This window comes from Sus scrofa, chromosome 14, assembly GCF_000003025.6.
Source record: "Sus scrofa isolate TJ Tabasco breed Duroc chromosome 14, Sscrofa11.1, whole genome shotgun sequence".
Lineage (NCBI taxonomy): Eukaryota > Metazoa > Chordata > Mammalia > Artiodactyla > Suidae > Sus > Sus scrofa.
The window spans coordinates 74,337,724-74,355,569 of NC_010456.5; the positions used below are offsets into that span (position 1 = coordinate 74,337,724).

The window sequence follows — 17,846 nt, forward strand, 5'->3', positions numbered from 1 at the left end:
GAGAAGTTAAGCAAGCTTCTCAAGGTCACCCAGCAATTCTCCGGCCTGCCTGTGAGCTAGCCTGCTTTGCTTGTGTATATTTGTGCATGTATATCATTGTGGCACAGTCCCCTTTCCTGGTCCCTGTTGGAGCCATCAATGTTGTTCCTCTGGCCTGGGGCCGGGGGGGTGGGGTGGGCATGACTCACTTTAGGGACCGAAGGGCACTTTCTTCCAACTCTGCCCTTCTGGCACCTGCCCCTGACCCCTAGCCCTTGCCTTGTCCCTAGGACGGCACCACCCTACCCCTCCCCACTGTGTTTCCATCTGACCCCTGACCTCAGAACCCCAGCTGATCGCTCCTCTCACCCCAGCACGTGGTAAGGTCAGGGACAAACGCGCCCTTGCTGTCACACCCCCTTGTCAGCCTGTCTCCTCTGCTGAAGCTCCCTCCTCCCCCAGCCCCCATGCCTCAGTGTACTCCGTGGCATTTCTTATTCTCTGTCTCGTTGGGAAGGCAGGAGACGAAGGCCTGAGCAGGGCTGCCCTGTCGCATCCTTGTCCAGCCTGGCCAGTGAGCATCCTGCTGGGCCACACAGGCAGTCCCCAGGCGCTGGGTGTGAGGGGCCCCTGACAATGGGGCCGCCTGGCTTCCCTACTTGACATTTGCGTGTGCTCCACGGGCCACATGGCAGCCACCGTAGCAGTGATGCAGTGCACAGGACACCTCTGGCAGGGAGGCAGGGCGGAAGAACAGTGAGGAAGGTTGTCCCCATCTTGAATCTGGGAAATGGGCCAGAGAGGTAGAGGGATTTGCCCAAGGTCACACAGCAGTGAGGGGCAGGGCATATAAGGCCTCGACTCTTGGATGCTGCTTTGTATTATCTGTCTTGTGCACCTTCCTTGTTGTGGGTGTAGGGGTGAGTCTCAATGAGAGCCGCTGAGTGAGTGGGGTCCAGGGGGACCTCAGTGCGAGCCACGGTGCCTTCGGAGGCCTGGGGAGGCGGGCCTGGGCTGGAGGCAGGTTCCAGTTCAGGCTCTGCCACTTGCCAGTGTTTTTCATGCTAAGAGGAGTCCACTGTCCTGTCCCACAGTTCTGAGAGAGGTTTGTGCTTCCCAGCCTGGCAGTCCTTCCCACAGTGGGTGGGGTGACCGCTCCCCTCCTCCACAGCTTCCCAGGCCCCACATCTTTCCTTTCCCTTTCCCTTCCCTTGTGTGGGGAAGGCCTTGTCATCCAGCCCCGCACCCGCAGCTTAAACCTACCTTCTCTGTGGGCCTACCCTGCCCCTTCGGTCTGTGGTGGTAGAAACATTTGTTTGGGTGTTCGAAATATTCACAGCTGGTGGACCCCCACCTATGTCTTGGGGAAGGACCAGTGAGCGGGTGGGAATGTGGGGAGAGAGCATCCAGGGGTGGACGCAGGGAGCGAGCTTGTGGGGGGTGGGGACTGGGGTGCACCCAGGGAGCTGCACCCTCCTTCTTTCACAAAGGTCACCCGCTGTCCCCTCTCCTTGCATAGCCACTCATGTTCACACTCGGCTGGGGGCCTCAAAACTCTGGAGGCAGCAGTTTGCTTCCAGAGGACACAACCTTCCTGCCTTTAAAGTGTCTTTTAAGAGAACAAGCAACCTGCGGGCACGTCCCTTTCCCACCCCCTCCTGTCACCCTGCCAGTCCCCACTGGTAGCCCCAGGCCACGGAGCCTCCTGGGATGGCGGCTTGTTCTGAGAATGCAGTCCTGCCTCATATGTGACAGGCAACACACGTCCTGAGATGCTGCCCAGCTGCCCGTGCAGAGCTCTTAGCCACCAATTATCAGCAGGTCCTGTAAAATAAAATTTGAAAGTGAATGCTGCTGCTGCAGGTGACTTATGCCCTTGCTGGATTTCTCTCCCCCACTCCGACCTCATGCCCAAATTCTCTGGGCACCCCGGAGCCTTCTACCTTGGCTCAGCTGCTTTCCAAGAAGGTGCCCAAGGCAGGGATTAAAAGGGTCCCCCTCTGGCTGATCAGGCAGCACCGTTGTTAATACCAGTGTTAATATTAGCTACCGTTTATCGAGTGCTTGCTGTGTGCAGGGGCACGGCCCTAAGCGCCTTATGTATGTAATCTCATTTAATCTTCAGCACAGCCATGAAGTCAGTCATATTATTCTCACTATTTTATACCTGAGTAAATGAAGCCTGGGAGGTTCCCATGACTAGAAGGAGGCCCAGGGAGGTTCCAGAGGTGAGACCCTTGCCCACTGACTTCTTTCTGAGGCAGTTGTATGTGCAAGGAACTCCAGGTTCCTCATGTGAGAGGGTAGAGGGGTGTGGGTGAGGGTGTATATGTAGGTGCAGTGGTCAGGGAGGGCTTCCTGGAAGAAGGGACGTCTCAGATAGAACTTGAAGGATGAGTAGGAATTTGACATGGGAAGGCAAAAGGGCCAACAGTCGTGGGAGAGAGAGGCTCGAGTGTTTGTGGGACCAGACATGACAGCAGCTTGGGTACCTGAGCAGATGTGCTGGGGGTGGGACTGCCCCTGCTTCTGCCTGCTCCCAGGAAGGATCTCGGGCATGAGGGAAAGCGCTGGCCGCTGTGTTCTTGAGCCTGGTCCAACCTCTGAGGGAGCCAGGTCAGCAGAAGTAAGGGAAAGGAGGGTGGCTGCTCACCCACGCTTGGGGGCCCTGGAATATCCGGCAGCAGCCACTTACACGTGTGCTGCGCAATGTCGGCCCTGTGAGAGACCGACCAGCCACTCCCTGGTTTGCAGGGCGGAGGGGGACGTGCCCTCACTTGCCTGCTTTTGAGGCATTTTCTGACACCAACAACCATTTCTCCAGCTCTCTGGACACCAACTCGGTATCTAACTCAATTCAATTGTGAGGCTAACTACCCAGAATTAGTGTCAGCTTCCACAGACTTAATGGTTCAGCTCTACTTTAGACGCCAGTGGTGAGTCCCAGACCACCTGTACTTGTGATCAGCCGGCTCTACATCAGGGCTTCCTGCTCCCCCTTCTCAGGTTCAGTTACCTAAAATGACTCCCAGAACTCAGAAAAATATTTCGCTCACATTCTCAGGTTTAATACAAAGGGTGCAACTCAGAGTAGCCAGATGGAAGAGATGCCCAGGGCGAGGCATGGGGGAGGGATGGGTAGAGGTGCCAGGCTTCTCTGCTGAGCCCCCTCCCGGCACAAGGGTATGTTCACCAACCTGGAAGCTCATCAAAGCTTGGAAATCTCCATCCCTCCTCCCCTCCCTAGAGGTTGGGGGAGCATGGAAAGTTTCCACTCTCTAATCACTCCATCTTTCTGATGACCCGACCCTGCCTGAGGCTTGCTATAGAGATCCCACCCTAAGTCAGCTCAACTAGGAAGAGGGAACCCTTCCACCCTGTTGGTGGGAATGTAAATTGGTGCAGCCTCTACGGAAAACTATATGGAGGTTCCTTAAAAAACTAAAAATAGAGCTCCCGTATGATCCAGCAGTCCCACTCCTGGGCATATATCTGGAGAAAACGCTAATTCAAAAAGCTACGTGCACCCCTATGTTCGTAGCAGCACTATTTGCAGTAGCCAAGACATGGAAACAACTTAAGTGCCCATCAACAGATGAATGGCTAAAGAAGATGTGGTATATATATTATATATATGTAGTATATCTTCCATTATCTATGTTACCCAGCCATAAAAAGAATGAAATGATGTCATTTGCAGCAACACGGATGAACTTCGAAATTATCATACTAAATGAAATAAGTCAGGTAGAGAAAGAACAGTATCATATGCTCTCACATATGAGAGTAGTAGAATCTAAAATATGATACCAAGAAACTTATTTATAAAACAGAAACAGACTGGCAGACATAGAGAACAGACTTACGGTTTTACCAAAGGGGAAGGGAGAGGGAGGATACATTAGGAGTTTGGGATTAACAAATACAAACTATATATTAAATAAAGAACAAGCTCCTACTGTATAGTACAGGGAACTATATTCCATATCTTATGATAAACTATAGTGGAAAAGAATATGAAAAAGAATATATATAGTACATATTATATATATATGAAACTGAATCACTTTGCTGTACACCAGACATTAATATGTTGTAAATTAACGAAACTTCGATTAAAAAATTTTTTTTAATTAAAAAAATAAATAAATTACCTCATTGGCCTAAGCCTGGGTGTGGGCACAGGGGTTCATCTGAATAATAAAAGATACTCCTATCCCTCTGGAGAGTCCAAGGAGTTTTGAAGGTCTGTTCCAGGACCTGAGGACACAGACCAAAATTTATTTCATATTATGGAACATTACAGAAAGCCACTGCGAGGGGGCGGTCCTCAGGGGAGAGGGGAAGGCAGCCTTGGGGACACTTCCTGTGGGGAACTTGTGGTATGGGGGACTCTATCTAGATGTGAAATTCCTCAGCCCTTGCCATGTCACCATGTCCCCTTCCAGACCCAGCCCCCACCTCGAGGCTGTCACAGAGTGGTACAGGGCTACCTGCTTGGGCTTCCAGGTCTGGGTTCCTGTGTAGTGCATGCCGCCCTTCCTAGCTGTGATCCTGGGCAAGTTACTCCTTATCCCCTCAAAGCCTACTTTCTTCAATAGTAAAATGAGGATATGAGGAGTTCTGTCGTGGCTCAGTGGTTAAAGAATCCGACTAGGAATCATGAGGTTGCGGTTTAATCTCTGGCCTCGCTCAGTGGGTTAAGGATCCAGCGTTGCCGTGAGCTGTGGTGTAGGTTGTAGACTTGGCTTGGATCCCGCGTTGCTGTGGGTGTGGTGTAGGCCAGCGGCTGCGGCTCCGATTAGACCCCTAGTCTGGGAGCCTCCATATGCCGTGGGTGTGGCCCTAGAAAAGGCAAAAAGACAAAAAAAAAAAATATAGTAAAGCAAGGATATGACAGCACATGTTGTACCGTGAGGACTGATGGAGGTGGTCTAAGTGGCTGGCACAGAGGAGGATTCCATAGATGGCAGCTATTATCATTATTACTATTATTAATCCCATGAGATGAGTTCCCCCCCCCTTCTCTTTGTCGTTTTAGGGCTGCACCTGTGGCATATGGAGGTTCCCAGGCTAGGGGTCAAAATCAGAGCTGCGGCTGCCAGCCTACACCACACCCACAGCAACATTGGACCTGAGCCTCATTTGCGACCTATACCGTGGCTCAAGGCAACACCAGATTCTTAACCCACTGAGCAAGGCCAGGGATCGAACCTGTGTCCTCATGGATACTAGTCAGATTCGTAACTCGCTGAGCCACGACAGGGACTCATTGGCCATTTCTTCATACAACAAATAGCTGCCGAGGGCCTTCTAAGTGCCAAGCCCTGTCTGGGCACAGGGTTGAATGGTTCACAAAGCAGACAGCCCTTGTCCTTGCCAGGCTCCCATTCTATCCACAGCTGGGCTGCCCTGCAGAAATACAGTGTGAGCCACATGTGTGACTTTTGATTTTCTAGGCGCCGCATTAGAAAACAACCAGGTGAAACTCATTTTAATAATTTTTTTTTTACTTAATCCAAAGTTGCTACAATATTATCATTTCCACATGGAATCAATATAAAATCTGAATGAAATATTTCATGCTCACTTTTTTGTACCAAGTCTTCAAAATCCTGTGTGCATTTTTCAATTCAGCATGTCCTAAAAGGGACCAGGGCTCGGGAGCCACTCTGCCCACCTGTTGGCATTATCCCCATTTGCCTCCAGGCAGAAGAGTGAGCTGCCAGGGACCTGGGAAGGTGGCCGTGGCACTGGAGGCAGGTTCAGTGCCCACTGTAGCTTTTATCTGGTGCTCCTTGCAGAGCGCATGAAGCTGGTATGATGGAACTTGACTGATGCTCTTGTCCTCCGACTTCCAGGCCAGGTGAATCGACTGCCCTTCTTCACCAACCACTTCTTTGACACATACCTGCTGATCAGCGAGGATACGCCTGTGGGTGAGTTGGCACAAGGGCTGGTGGGCATGCCAGGTGGTGTGGGATGGGCTCCTTGCCCACAAGTGAAAGGGCTCTTAGAGATTGAGACCATCTTCCCCTGTTTTGGTATCCCTGATAGGTGTTCGTGTGGCCTCTGCTTGGTTGCCTCTGGGGATGGGGCCCTCACTACTTCCTTTGGTGGCCCATTCCAAATAAGGGGCATTCTCAATGTCAAAGAGTTTATCACATTGAGCCCAAGTTGCCTGACTTTCACTTGGGTGCTAATTTTGTCCTACAAAATGACTTGTGAAAATTCGAAGATGGAAGCTGCTGTAGAGCTTGCTTAATAGCCTTTTGTGATTTTCTGGGGTTACTGACTTTACTGCGCTGAGCATGCCTGGTTTTTGTCACGGAAAAAAATTAACTAATTAGAACGTGATCACGAGCATCCTCATGCCTGCCCTCATGACCCAGCCTGAGTCACCTTATCACCCAGATCTGTCCGCATGAGCCCCTCCCAAGGGTCTGGCTCCCACACCTGCAGCTGGAGGCCTGTGCACCTAGCCCCATGGCCTTAGCTCAGTTCGAGGGATCCCGAAGCCTCTCACGAAATGCAGTTGAACTGAATATACCCATTTTGTAGCTCTGCTGATGGGAAGGCACTAGGTTCTGTGAGCAGGCAAGAAAACAACACCAGGAGGGCCCACTCACCTCCACGGGCACCCCCCCTTCTGTGGTGTCACTCTTGTCGGTGCCATTTTAGAGAAAGTGCCTGTCACCTAGCGTTTCTTACCCTCGGGTCTGCCTACTCCATGGGTACCAGGATGGGGCTGTGTCTCGGAAGTAGTATACAATCGGGGACCAGCATGGTGCATCTTTCTGGAGCATCACTTGTGCTTGAAGATGAAGCAGAATGGCTTGGAGAGGGGACGGCCTGGAAGATATTTAACTAATAGGTTATTTAAAGCACTTCTTTATGTACATAAAACTAAACATAGATGCAGAATTCTTCAGACAAAATCTCTGCTGGGGAGTTCCCCTCATGGCTCAGTGGAAGCAAATCTGATTAATATCCACGAGGATGCAGGTTGGATCCCTGGCCTCACTCAGTGGGTCAAGGATCTGGCGTTGCTGTGGCTGTGGTGTAGGCTGGTGGCTACAGCTCTGATTTGACCCCTAGCCTGGGAACCTCCATATGCTGCAAGTGTGGCCCTAAAAAGACAAAAAAAAAAAAAAGAAAGAAAGAAAGAAAGAAAGAAAGATAGAAAGAAAGAAAGAAAGAAAGAAAGAAAGAAAGAAAGAAAGAAAATCTCTGTTTAAAAGGGGAACCTTGGGGGCTTTCCTTTGCTATTTGCAGGGCCCCTGAGCAGCCCCTGAAAAAGTCTTTCCTTCCACTCTTCCTTTTTTGTGGGTGGGTGCTGAGAACAGAGGGTGTGGTGGGGATTGTCCCCGTGGTCCAGTGATGCCCTATGTCTAGGGATTTGGGGGGAGGACAGTCTTCTGTAGAAAGTGGCTGCTCTTTTGATGATTAGCAGCCCCCACAGATTAGCACTGTGAGGCTGGATTTGGGGGTTGGCATTTAGGGATCTGGGTCTTTGAGGCATTGCCCAGGAAGGAGCCAACCTCCTCTCTGGAATATTCTTCCAGGAGCTGAGCTCACCTTCTGAGGGGTGAAAAGGGTGTCTGGCAGCCCCCAGGGGACCCTGCTGAGCTGTCCTCCCCTCTGAGTTGGGTCAGGGCATGTTTGTGGGCTTCCGGATTCTTCCATGGCTCCTCCCCACACCCAGACTTGGCCTGGGGCTGGCATGGAGCCAGTGGAGCAGGTGCCCCCAGCACATGTGGATCCGTAAATGATGAACGTTAGCAGCATTTACCACCAGTAGAGGCTCTATTTTTTTCCAGTTCATTCATCAGTTTATCAGATATAGATGGGGTGCCCCCCTGGGCCAGGCCTGGGAGCTGTGGCCCCAGAGAGGAATTCGACAGAGGCATAAAGAAATCAGTGTCGTGGGTAACTGGATGTGGGGTTAAGCCCCAGTGGAGATTGAAGGGGGAGGGGTCGGCCCTCTGTGGGGGTGGGCAGACGTGGGAGGAAGCAGGAGAGGTTTGGAGAAGGTAGTGGCCCTTGAGCAGCGTCCTGAAAGGGTCCCTTCCATTCATTCATACACCATTTCCTGTGGCTGATTTTTAGAAGAGTTTGTTTGAACCTCATCCTCCCAGAGGATGCTTCATGGTGGAGGGACTGTAGCTGGGACAGGTGGACCCCTGAGGCAGAGGTGTGGCCAGCCACTGACTGAGCAGGGCTGCTGCTCTCAGGTGAGTGGTGCTGGCCCCATCACCCCATCCCCATCTGTGGCCGTGGATTGTCCCACTCAGCCCTGAGTGAGGGGTTCTCAGAGGCCCGTGCTGCAGGGAAGGTGATGGGGTGGGCTGGGGGCTATTGTTTGGCCTGTGCTAATAGTGATACGCCCTGGGCTGGATGCCCCCCCTCCCCCAATGAGGCTCCATTTACCTTTGACTCTGGCTCTTGATCGTCTTCTGCAAACCCCGGCATCGATCGGCTTCCAGGAGCAACTCCGAGGACTCGGTCCCATTAAGGCTGTGCTTGGCTGTCACAGCGGGGTGTCCATCTGATGTAGTGGGGATTGATCCCTGGCTCTGGGAGGCTGCAGGAATAAGAGGGCTCAGTGATCTGGAAGGCAGCGCTGCTCATCCCTCTGGGCAGGGGCTGGTGCTGACCTGGCCCGCACCCGCCTGGCCTGCTTTCTTCTTTCTGCATCGGGACGGGGCAGCACAGCTCTTGGCCTGAAAGTCATGGGCCCAGTTTCTGCCCCTCCCTGCGTGGCATTGGGCACAGTGCTGCCCCTCTCTAGGCCTCTGTCTCCCCATCTCACCAATGAGAGGACACTGGAAAGATGGGCCCCGTGGGCTTTGGCTTGGGCAGTGCTGCCAGCCCAGGCTGCCGTATCTCTGGACCCTCAGATAACACAGCCCAGGAAACCTCCACTGAGTGCTGTCACCTACTTGCCCCGGGCCAATCAGAAGGTGGCTGTGGACTCATGTGGATGTGGCAGGGTGCAGACCTCTGACAGGCAGTGGCCGGGGTGAGGGTGAAAGTTGAAACAGCTTGTCCAGGGAACTGGCCCTTTGCCTGCCATGTGTATGTGGTGGCCTGGAGAGTTGACTCTGAGGCTCGGCTCTCATGAGCCCTTTGCTCTCTGAATCTCAGTGCTTTGAACAGTAAAATGGGAAGGGGTAGTCTCCCCTTTGGTTTGTTGGGATGTTTACGTATAATACCTTTACCGCCAAAGCCTCCACACCTAGAATGTTCCGTTGTTACTGAAAAGAGAACTTATGTGTGGCCCAAGGGTGGCTGGTTGGACTGTCTGGCCAGCCATGGACCTGCAGCGGGGACAGACAAGCATGTAGGCGAGCTGAATCCAGTGGGGCGGGCTGTGCCAGTGGCTAGAGCAGAGCCCAAAGTAGCTATAAGTGTCAGCTCATCTGAGGAGGAGGTCAGAGCTGTGGGCAGACTGGGCGTGTAGCTCTGGGGCAGATTTTTCTGGCTTCTGCCAGTTCTGGGAATGAAAAAGTCTTCCTATATTAATATGAAATCTGTCCCTAGAACTCCTACCCAGCTGAGCTGAATTCTGATCACTGGAGCCTTACAGATTAATAATGATAATATAACATATGATATACAATTTATACATATACTATGTATCATTATCATAACAATGTTTATTGAGTGCTCGAGGTAGTGTCCTAAGTGTTTCGATTCATTCATTTTAAGACTCCTTTTAAGAATTGGAGGTAGGAGTTCCCCTCATGGCTCAGTGGTTAATGAACCCGACTAGGATCCATGAGGATGCAGGTTTGAGCCCTGGCCTCTCTCAGTGGGTTAAGGATGCAGCATTGCTGTGGGTTATGGTGTAGGTGGCAGACATGGCTTGGATCCTGCATTGCTGTGGCTGTGGTCTAGGCTGGCAGCTGTAGCTCTGATTTGACCCCCAGCCTGGGAACCTCCATATGTTGCAGGTGTGGCCCTAAAAAGACAAAAAGAAAAAAAAAAGTAATCAGAAGTAGAGTTTGGCTATAGGCTGTATCTGAACAATGTGCTCTCCTGGGTTAGAAATTGGGACCTGCATTTGCGCCAAACCTTTTGAGACTTTCCTTTTTCTTTTTCTCTCTCTCTCTTTTTGTTTTTGCTCTTGCACCAGTTTCTGACTGTGGGCCAGTGCCAGGTACCTGGGAGGGAGCAGGATGGGAGGGCACAGCACAGCCATCTGAAATCCCTTGCAGGGGCTCGGTATTCTGTGTCTACCTCCTCACCTATCTCAGCTTCCAATTCCCTCTGCGTGATGTTCTTTTTTGAAGACCATCTCCCCGCTGGAAGAGACAGATGCCAAGTGAAGTCATTAAGTAGCTCTGCCTTCCCCTGGCCTGTTAGCATCCAGAGTCCCCTTGTCCTAGTGTGTCCTCTCCAGACGTGGACCTCAGTCACCAGCAGCAGAGCCTGGCCTGGGCGGGGCAGAGCAGGGGCACAGTGAAGACTCACTCATGCCTGGTCCGGCTGGTTGGCACTGCCCACACCTTGACCGTGGCTGTTGGGAGTGAATGGCCACACGGCATCTTAGGATGAGGGGCAGGGTGCAAGGATGCTTGTCTCTGACCACTGTCCTAAATTCACTCCATGCACTCCGCCAATATTGTTTAGGTCAAGATCACCAGCCACCTCCTGGTGCTAAAGCCTGTGGTTAATCCTCAGACCTCATGGGCTTTCAGCAGTTACCTTTTTTCCCTCCAGCAAATCCCCTCTGGCTCTGTCTTCTCAGTCTCCTTTGCCAGGTCCTCCACTTCTCCTGGACCTCTTGGCACTGCAGGGCTGCTGTGTCTCCCTTCCATGCTCTTACTCTTGTGCCATCTCTCATCTGGCGACTCTGGGTACCGCCAAAGTGCTGACAGCCCCTAGCCTTCTCCCTTCTGCCTGGGCCTCCTCTCACAGGAGATTCCAGACTCAATGTCACCTCTGCACTCAGCATGTCCATGTGGATGTCCCAAGGGCTCTCAGCCTCAGCCTGTCCAAGCTGAACTCCCGGGCTTCCCCCGAAACCCCTGCTTCCCTGCAGCCTTTCTCGCCTCAGTTGCAACTCCATCCTTCCGGTCGCTCAGGCCAGAAACCTGGGGCAGCCCTGACCCTTCGCTTTCCCCTCACCTTGCATCCAGTTCACCAGGAAATCCTGTTGGCTCAGTCTTCAGAATAGTTCCAGAATCTTCTCACTTCTCCCCCCTTCCCCTCCTACCACCACAGTTCAAGCCTGGATTCTCCCAGCAGTTTCCTGATGGTCCCAGCAGTCCCCCTGCTCCTCCCGGCCCTGTGCCAGGCTTTCCCACCCTCCCAGCCGAGTGGTCAGGCTTTTCAGCTGGAGACAGAGCCTGTCACGAGGTCCGCTCAAGTCCCTCACCCACTTGGAATGAAAGCCGTGTTCTTAAATGGCATTGAGGTTGATGTGCCGGCCCTGCCACCTCTCAGACCTCATCTCCCCCCTCCCCCTGCTCACTCTGTAACAGCCACTCCATCTCCTTGCAGTTTCTCCAGCAGAAAAGGCGAGTTCCCACCTCTTGGACTTTGCAGTTGCCGCTCCTGCTGCCTGGAACGTGATGAGCCTCTGTTAGTCAGTTGAGTCTGTTCAGATGCCACCACCTCCATGTGGCCTTCCAGGATTTCTCCAGTCAGGGTTTAAGGGCTGCTTCCTTTGCTTTCTCCTTCTCTGCTAGTCACTGTTGCAGGGCCGTTGTTACTCAGCTGCTCATCTGTCTCCTCTGTTGCCCTTTGAAAGCTTCCAGGCAGCCTGGGCCATCTCTGTGTCCCCAGGGCTCACATCCATGTCTGACTCGTGCCTGGGGCTGGGGTGTGTTGGGGAAGGAGTGAAGCCCTGAGTTTGTGAACACCTCAGGGAATCTGTCAAGACAGGGGCTGGGGCTGGCTCGGTGCCTGCTTGTCGTCCTCCTGGAGTCCCAGGCCAGGTGCTCCCTTCCCAAAGGTGTCAGGAGCAAAGTGTTGGTGATGACAGGCATGGCTGCCCAGGGAGATCACCCAGGAGAGTGTGTCTCCCAGATGGCACAGATGCTGTTCGTGCCTATGCTTGTGAATGGCCAAGTCTACACTGTGCCATGGGTCGTGTTTATCACCCCAGCCTGCCAGGCCTGTATGGGGCATATTTTCTGGGGGCCCCCCCGCCCCAGGGTACTGAGCCCAGGCTGGTCTCCAGGCAGGGACCCAGAAGCAACAGCACCAAGCCTGGCTTGCAGCACTGAGCTGACTTAGGGGGGTCCTGAGAGGGTACGGGGCATCTGGCCCATCTACCTTGGCTGCCACCCCAGTCCTCATTCCTCAGGTCCTAGATGGGGACAGTATCCCCTGGAGCTGGGTTCCAAGGTCACGCCTCTTATCCCAGTTCTAAACACTCCCAGCCCAAAGCCTCCCAAGCAGTTAGGGAAGGAGTGAGGACTCTATCACAGCCCATCACCGTCACCCACCACCTCATCTGCTCTCCAGCCACGGGGACCCCTGCTCAGCACCCCAGCACCTTGCCTCTGTCTCACCACCGCACCCTCGGCCATGCAGTTCCCTCAGCAGGGAGTGCCCTTTCCCCATCCTGCCTGGTGAATTCCTCCTTATGCTTCTACGTATAGCTCAGATGTCACCTGCCCTGGGAGGCCCCGCAGCCTCCCCATCCCCCACCCTCTCTGCTTTGAATTCGTCTCTATGAAAGCTCTTAGCAAATCCTATCATGGTTATTTGTGTGTAACTCCCTATCAGCTGTTCATTTTTACTTATTACCTTAATTAATATCGACATTACAATTCATTATCATTTTGGTATTTATGTATAATATAAGAGTGTAAAACAATACTATTTGCTAGCGTTTATTGACTGCCAGCCTCCGGCCAGGGCCTCTGTGCAGCATTTTAAAGGCACGGGCTACTATAGACCTCACAGTGCCTCTCAGAGAGGTGTCATCATGTCCATTGTACCGCCAAGTGGGTTGAGCTTGCATGTCCTCTGTGCCAAACCCGGTGCCCGGTGCAAAGCTGACGTCTGCAGATGCTGGTTGGATGAGTAGAGGGATGAAGGGAAGGATGAAAGGATGAGTGGATATTGAATGTCTTGCCGATTCCCCTCCCCTTGGCTCCCGGTCCCTCCGTGTGTTGCCAAGGTTGGTGCACATGGAGCCGTCTTCCCCAGGCAGAATAGCATCCCCCCTCCCCCCGCCGCCCGGACCTCCAAAGCATCTTGAGCCACAATTCAAGCGATAATGCCCACGCTAATCACCTACACGACTAAATTAGTCTTGTCAGGAGCCATTAAGGCAGGAGCTCGGGATTCATTAGGATGGATCGGGCCCAGGCAGCGCCTGGCACCGCTGCCAGTCGGCACTGATTAATTTCTCTGCAAACTCCATCAATGCCCAGCTGTTTCGTCTGGACCCAGTGAGAGCAATTTTCAGGTGGGCTGACCTGCGTCAGTGGTCTCAGTAGACGGAGGAGCTGTATGCCTGCAAGCACGTGACAGCTCCCCACAGGGGCAGCCCCCATGGGGCGGGGCGCAGAGTGGGAGATGCAGGAGGGAGGGCTGACGTGAATGGCGGGTGTGTGGGCAGCATGCACTCAGGGATGGCACAACCACGTCTGAGCTCAAGGCTTTGGAGCAGGCACCAGAAGGGGTGGGGGAGGGGAATCTGGGTTGGGTCTTTGCTGGCACTCTTTCTACCTGATGCCCTGGGAGGGGCTATTTGTCCTCCCCTTGTCTCTGTAAAGGGAGGACATCCTCTCTCAGGAGAGGACAGAGAACCACAGGATGAGAATGGCTAGTTCCTTGACCAGAGTGTCCTTTAGGACTGCCATAGAGGAGAGGGGGTCATTGTCCCCCACAGCAGTGCCTCAGCCAGGGCTGGTGGTAAAGCTATAGGAATTGAAGAAGGGCATGAATTTGAGGAGTCCAGGGGGATCCCTAACATCATCTGGGTGTGTGCTCTGAGAATGGTTTGGGCTTTTCTTTCCTTTTTTTGAAGGGGGCACACCCATGGTGTATGGAGGTTCCCAGGCTAGGAGTTACATCGGAGCAGCAAGCAGCTGCCAGTTTACACCAGAGCCACAGCAACGTGGGATCCGAGCTGCGTCTGTGACCTACACCACAGCTCGTGGCAATGCTGGATCCTTAACCCATGAGAGTGGCCAGGGATCAAACCTCATGGATACTAGTTGTGTTTGTTACTGCTGAGCCACAGTGGGAACTCCTGGTTTGGGCTTTTCCACCAGCCACCTGTCCAGAGACAGTGTAGCTCAATAGCTAATAATACAAAGAAAAAGAAATTGGAGTGCCTTAGATAGTAATAAGTACTAAGGTGAAATAACCATCTGTGGTTGAAATTAAGGTCAGAGGTAGACAATGGGGACGGGGGGTAACAGCCTGGATTCCTCACTTTTACCCCCTCCCTACCTGAGGATCCTCAAAGGGCCTGTGATGAACAACTAGGGCCTCCTGTAGGACAATTCAAGGATCACTAGTCAAACACTCCCACCTGACAGATCGAGAAACTGAGGCCCAAGGAGGGAGCTTGCCCCAGTTACTGTTGGATTCCTGCCCTGACTGCTCACACCAGCCGCAAAGGGAATTCAGGAGGGCTGGGCCATGCAGGCGTGGGGTACCTCTGGGCCTGGGGAGGAAGGGTGTCTTCCTGAGTTGGTGGCTGTGAGCTCCAGACTTGATGTTTGGAGAAAGGCTCCAGGTGCCTCACAGCTGCCACAGTCTGGGGTGGAAGTGCTTAGGGAGGGGAAGTGAGGGTAGCCCGCAGGCTCCCTGGGGCTGTTGGTACTGAGCACGGGAGTGACATGTTGGAGGAAGGAGGTGAGCTGGTATCTGTCTAGATGATCTGATGCTGGGGCCATGGGGGCTGGGGCCCTAGCTTCTTGGTGACCTCACAGAGCCAGGATTTTACTCTTCCTCCTGGGAGATGGGGAGCTGATGCATGGGACTTCTGGAAGGGCCTGGATGCCTCCGTGACCTTGCCTCCTCTCTGCCTTTCTCCAGCGTAGCATTCGCCTGCAAAGGGGCTTATAGGACAGATTAGTGCCCTTTTGGGGGGTCCTAGGCTGTAGCCACTCCCGAGAGGCCCCTGCCTGGGCACCTCTGGAGCTTGTGGCAGCCCCGGCTCTGGACTGCCCTGCAACACATGGGTAGGGGTGCGGGGTATTCTGGTTGCAGACATAATATCACTAATGATAACGATGTGCCACCTGTCCTGTGGGCATCCCGTTAATGGCCTGCACTGCACACCTGTGCCAGGCTATGCTGGGGTGGGGTAGGGATGCATACATTAAAGATAACTGGGGAAATGGCAACTATCTTTTTTTTTTCTTTTTTTTATCTTTTTAAAAAAGTTTTATCGACACATAGATGATTTACAATGTTGTAATAATTTCTGATGCAACTATCTTTGTTTATACACTTACTCTGTGTCCAGGTGAGCTCTTCATACACATTGCTTTATTGAATCCTTGTAGCAAACCGAGAAAGTGGGCCTTATAACCCCCACTTTACAGATGAGAAAGGATGAGTAATTTGCCCAGGGTCACATAGCTTGTATCAGATGGAAATTGGGCCTGAACCCAATGCTACCTGACCCCAAAGACTGTGCACTTGACCACAACTTTGGGATTCTGTAGGTGGGTCATTGCTTTTAAGGAGCCCCAGTTTAGAATGGAGAAGAGGACGAATGGTAAACACCCAGCCCACCCCAGACAAGTGGGAGGCGTGAGCGCCAGGGTGCTCAGAGGAAGAAGGGCTTCATTCTGGGCCCGAAGAGGGTCATAGCTGAGGTGGCCTTGAGTGGCTGGCTCTACATGCAGAAGCCCCAGGGGAGGCATTTCAGGAGGCCATGGACCAGGCTGATCAGCCACGGGGCAGGGAAGTTGTGTTGTGTCTCGGATAGCAGAAATAGGTTGTTGTGGTTAAAAATAAACATTATGATTGTAATCATTTAGTGCTTGTATTTTCCTAGTTAGGTTACCTGCACACTCTCATTGACTCCCTGTGGCAATGATGGCAAGTCTGCACAATCACCATCCCCACATTACAGGCTCAGGGATCAATCAGGCACACTGCCCAAGCTCCCACAGGATTGGAATCCCAAGAGTTCAGTCTACAGCATCCACACTCACACGACCCCACTGTGCTACTGCTCAATAGTTTCTGGGCTTTTCCTCCATCAGTCACCCAGAAAAGGGTCTCAGGGACCAAGGATACACACCAAAGAGGAACTGGATGAAAGGGCAGCTGTTCCTGGAGAAGGGGGAGTGGCCAGCACAGCATGATCCAGGAGCATAGACCCAGGATGGGGGCAGGAACCTGGGTCCCAGGCCTGGCTCTGCTCCCATGCAGCTGTGTGAGCTTGGGCCAGTCCGCTTCCCTGTTTGGGCCTCGCTTCCCCAGTCCCTCAGAAGATGCTCCCACTTGCCGGACAGCCTAGGCAGGGTTGGACATGTTGCTGAGAAATGACAGGGGGACTAGAGGGGAGTATGAGGTTAACCAGGTCCCTTGCTCCTGGGCCTTTTCCAGTGAGTAGCCGTGAAGGAGGTGGGGGCCTCGGCCAGCTGTGCTGTGGCCAGGCAGCAGGCACCCCCTTTAGGGGGGCCAGGAGGTGCTGGCAGATGAGCCTGGCTCAGCTGTGTCATTGGGTGAGGATGTGCTGAGCTTGCAGCCAGCTGGGAACACTCAGGCTCGCTGGGAACCAGCCGGAGGTGTGATTTACAAGAGCTGAAAATCCTCCAGCTGGTTGTGGGGGGGACGATGGCAGGCAGAGCCGACTTTGAACCTGTTATTACTCCCCTCACCCCGACTGTTCTTTACACGGCTCAGGGGACCCATGAGCCAGACTGTCCAACTATAGCTTAGCCCGGAACAGGAGATCAAGTCTTTGTGGCAGCCCTGGACCTGGATTTGGACACCCAGGAAAGTTGTCCCTTGGTACAAGGATCTCCCTGGAGGTCCCTTCACCTGGGGCCCACCCCCTTCCTCCTGTCCCCCATCTGGGCACCGGGCACCAAGCCCTGGATGGGGAGGCGAGGCACAAGACCCGAGTCCTACCCCCAGCTCTACCTCTTGTTAACTGTGTAACCTCAGGCAAGGCGCTTAGCTTCTCTGTGCTTCGTTTTCCTCCTCTGAAAATGAGGATGATCACACTTGCCCAGCTGACTTCACACGGAGCTTTTTATGAAAGAGTTTGGAAAACGAATCGCTGTGTAAATGGCAGATTTTGTTTTTATTGAAGCATTTGTCTTAAAGCGCCCCCTCTTCCAAGAAACCCTCTGTTGCATCTTGAGTAAGCATGGACTGTATCATTGGCTACTTAAACCTCTCTCTGGAGTTCCTGTTGTGCAGCGGAAATGAATCCAACTAGGAACCAATAAGGTGGCAGATTCGGTCCCTGGCCTTGCTCAGGGGGTTAAGGATCCGGCATTGCTGTGGCTGTGGTATAGGCTGGCAGCTGTAGCTCTGATTCAACCCCTAGCCTGAGAACTTCCCTAGGCTGCACATGCAGCCCTAAAAAGCAAGCAAGCAAACAAACAAACAAAAACCTCTCTCTAGCTCAGTTTACTTGGTTGGAAAAATGGGGGTGCTGATCGCACAGTATATACTCATAGGATTGAATACATTAAATAACTTCAGACATTGAGAACTGGGCTGGGCACGAATTTATGCTAATCATTATTGTTATCATTGACTGGTGCTCTTCCCAGCTACGAGAGAAGCAGCCTGGGGACAAGAATGATGCACTAAGTGGCCAAAGCCCACTGCGCCTGACACATAAATATTTGGTGGGGTTTATGTTACTCTTCCAAGGGTGTTTTCACTTTGCCAATGGGAGAGGCCCAGAGGTCCCTGGT

At 52.8% G+C, this 17,846-nt stretch overlaps 1 protein-coding gene across 6 annotated transcripts in view; it reads left to right on the plus strand.

Annotated features, from left to right (window-relative positions):
- CDH23 (cadherin related 23) overlaps window positions 1-17,846 on the plus strand; it is a 467,077-nt gene that overhangs the window by 70,177 nt on the left and 379,054 nt on the right. For all 6 annotated transcript variants that reach the window (XR_002338421.1, XM_021072656.1, XM_021072657.1 and 3 more), the window contains one exon: window positions 5,841-5,918. Coding sequence is in view for 5 of the 6 variants with exons in the window: in XM_021072656.1 (XP_020928315.1) it covers window positions 5,841-5,918 (78 nt within the window). In the remaining variant the exon portion in view is untranslated. The remainder of the gene's footprint in view (window positions 1-5,840; window positions 5,919-17,846) is intronic.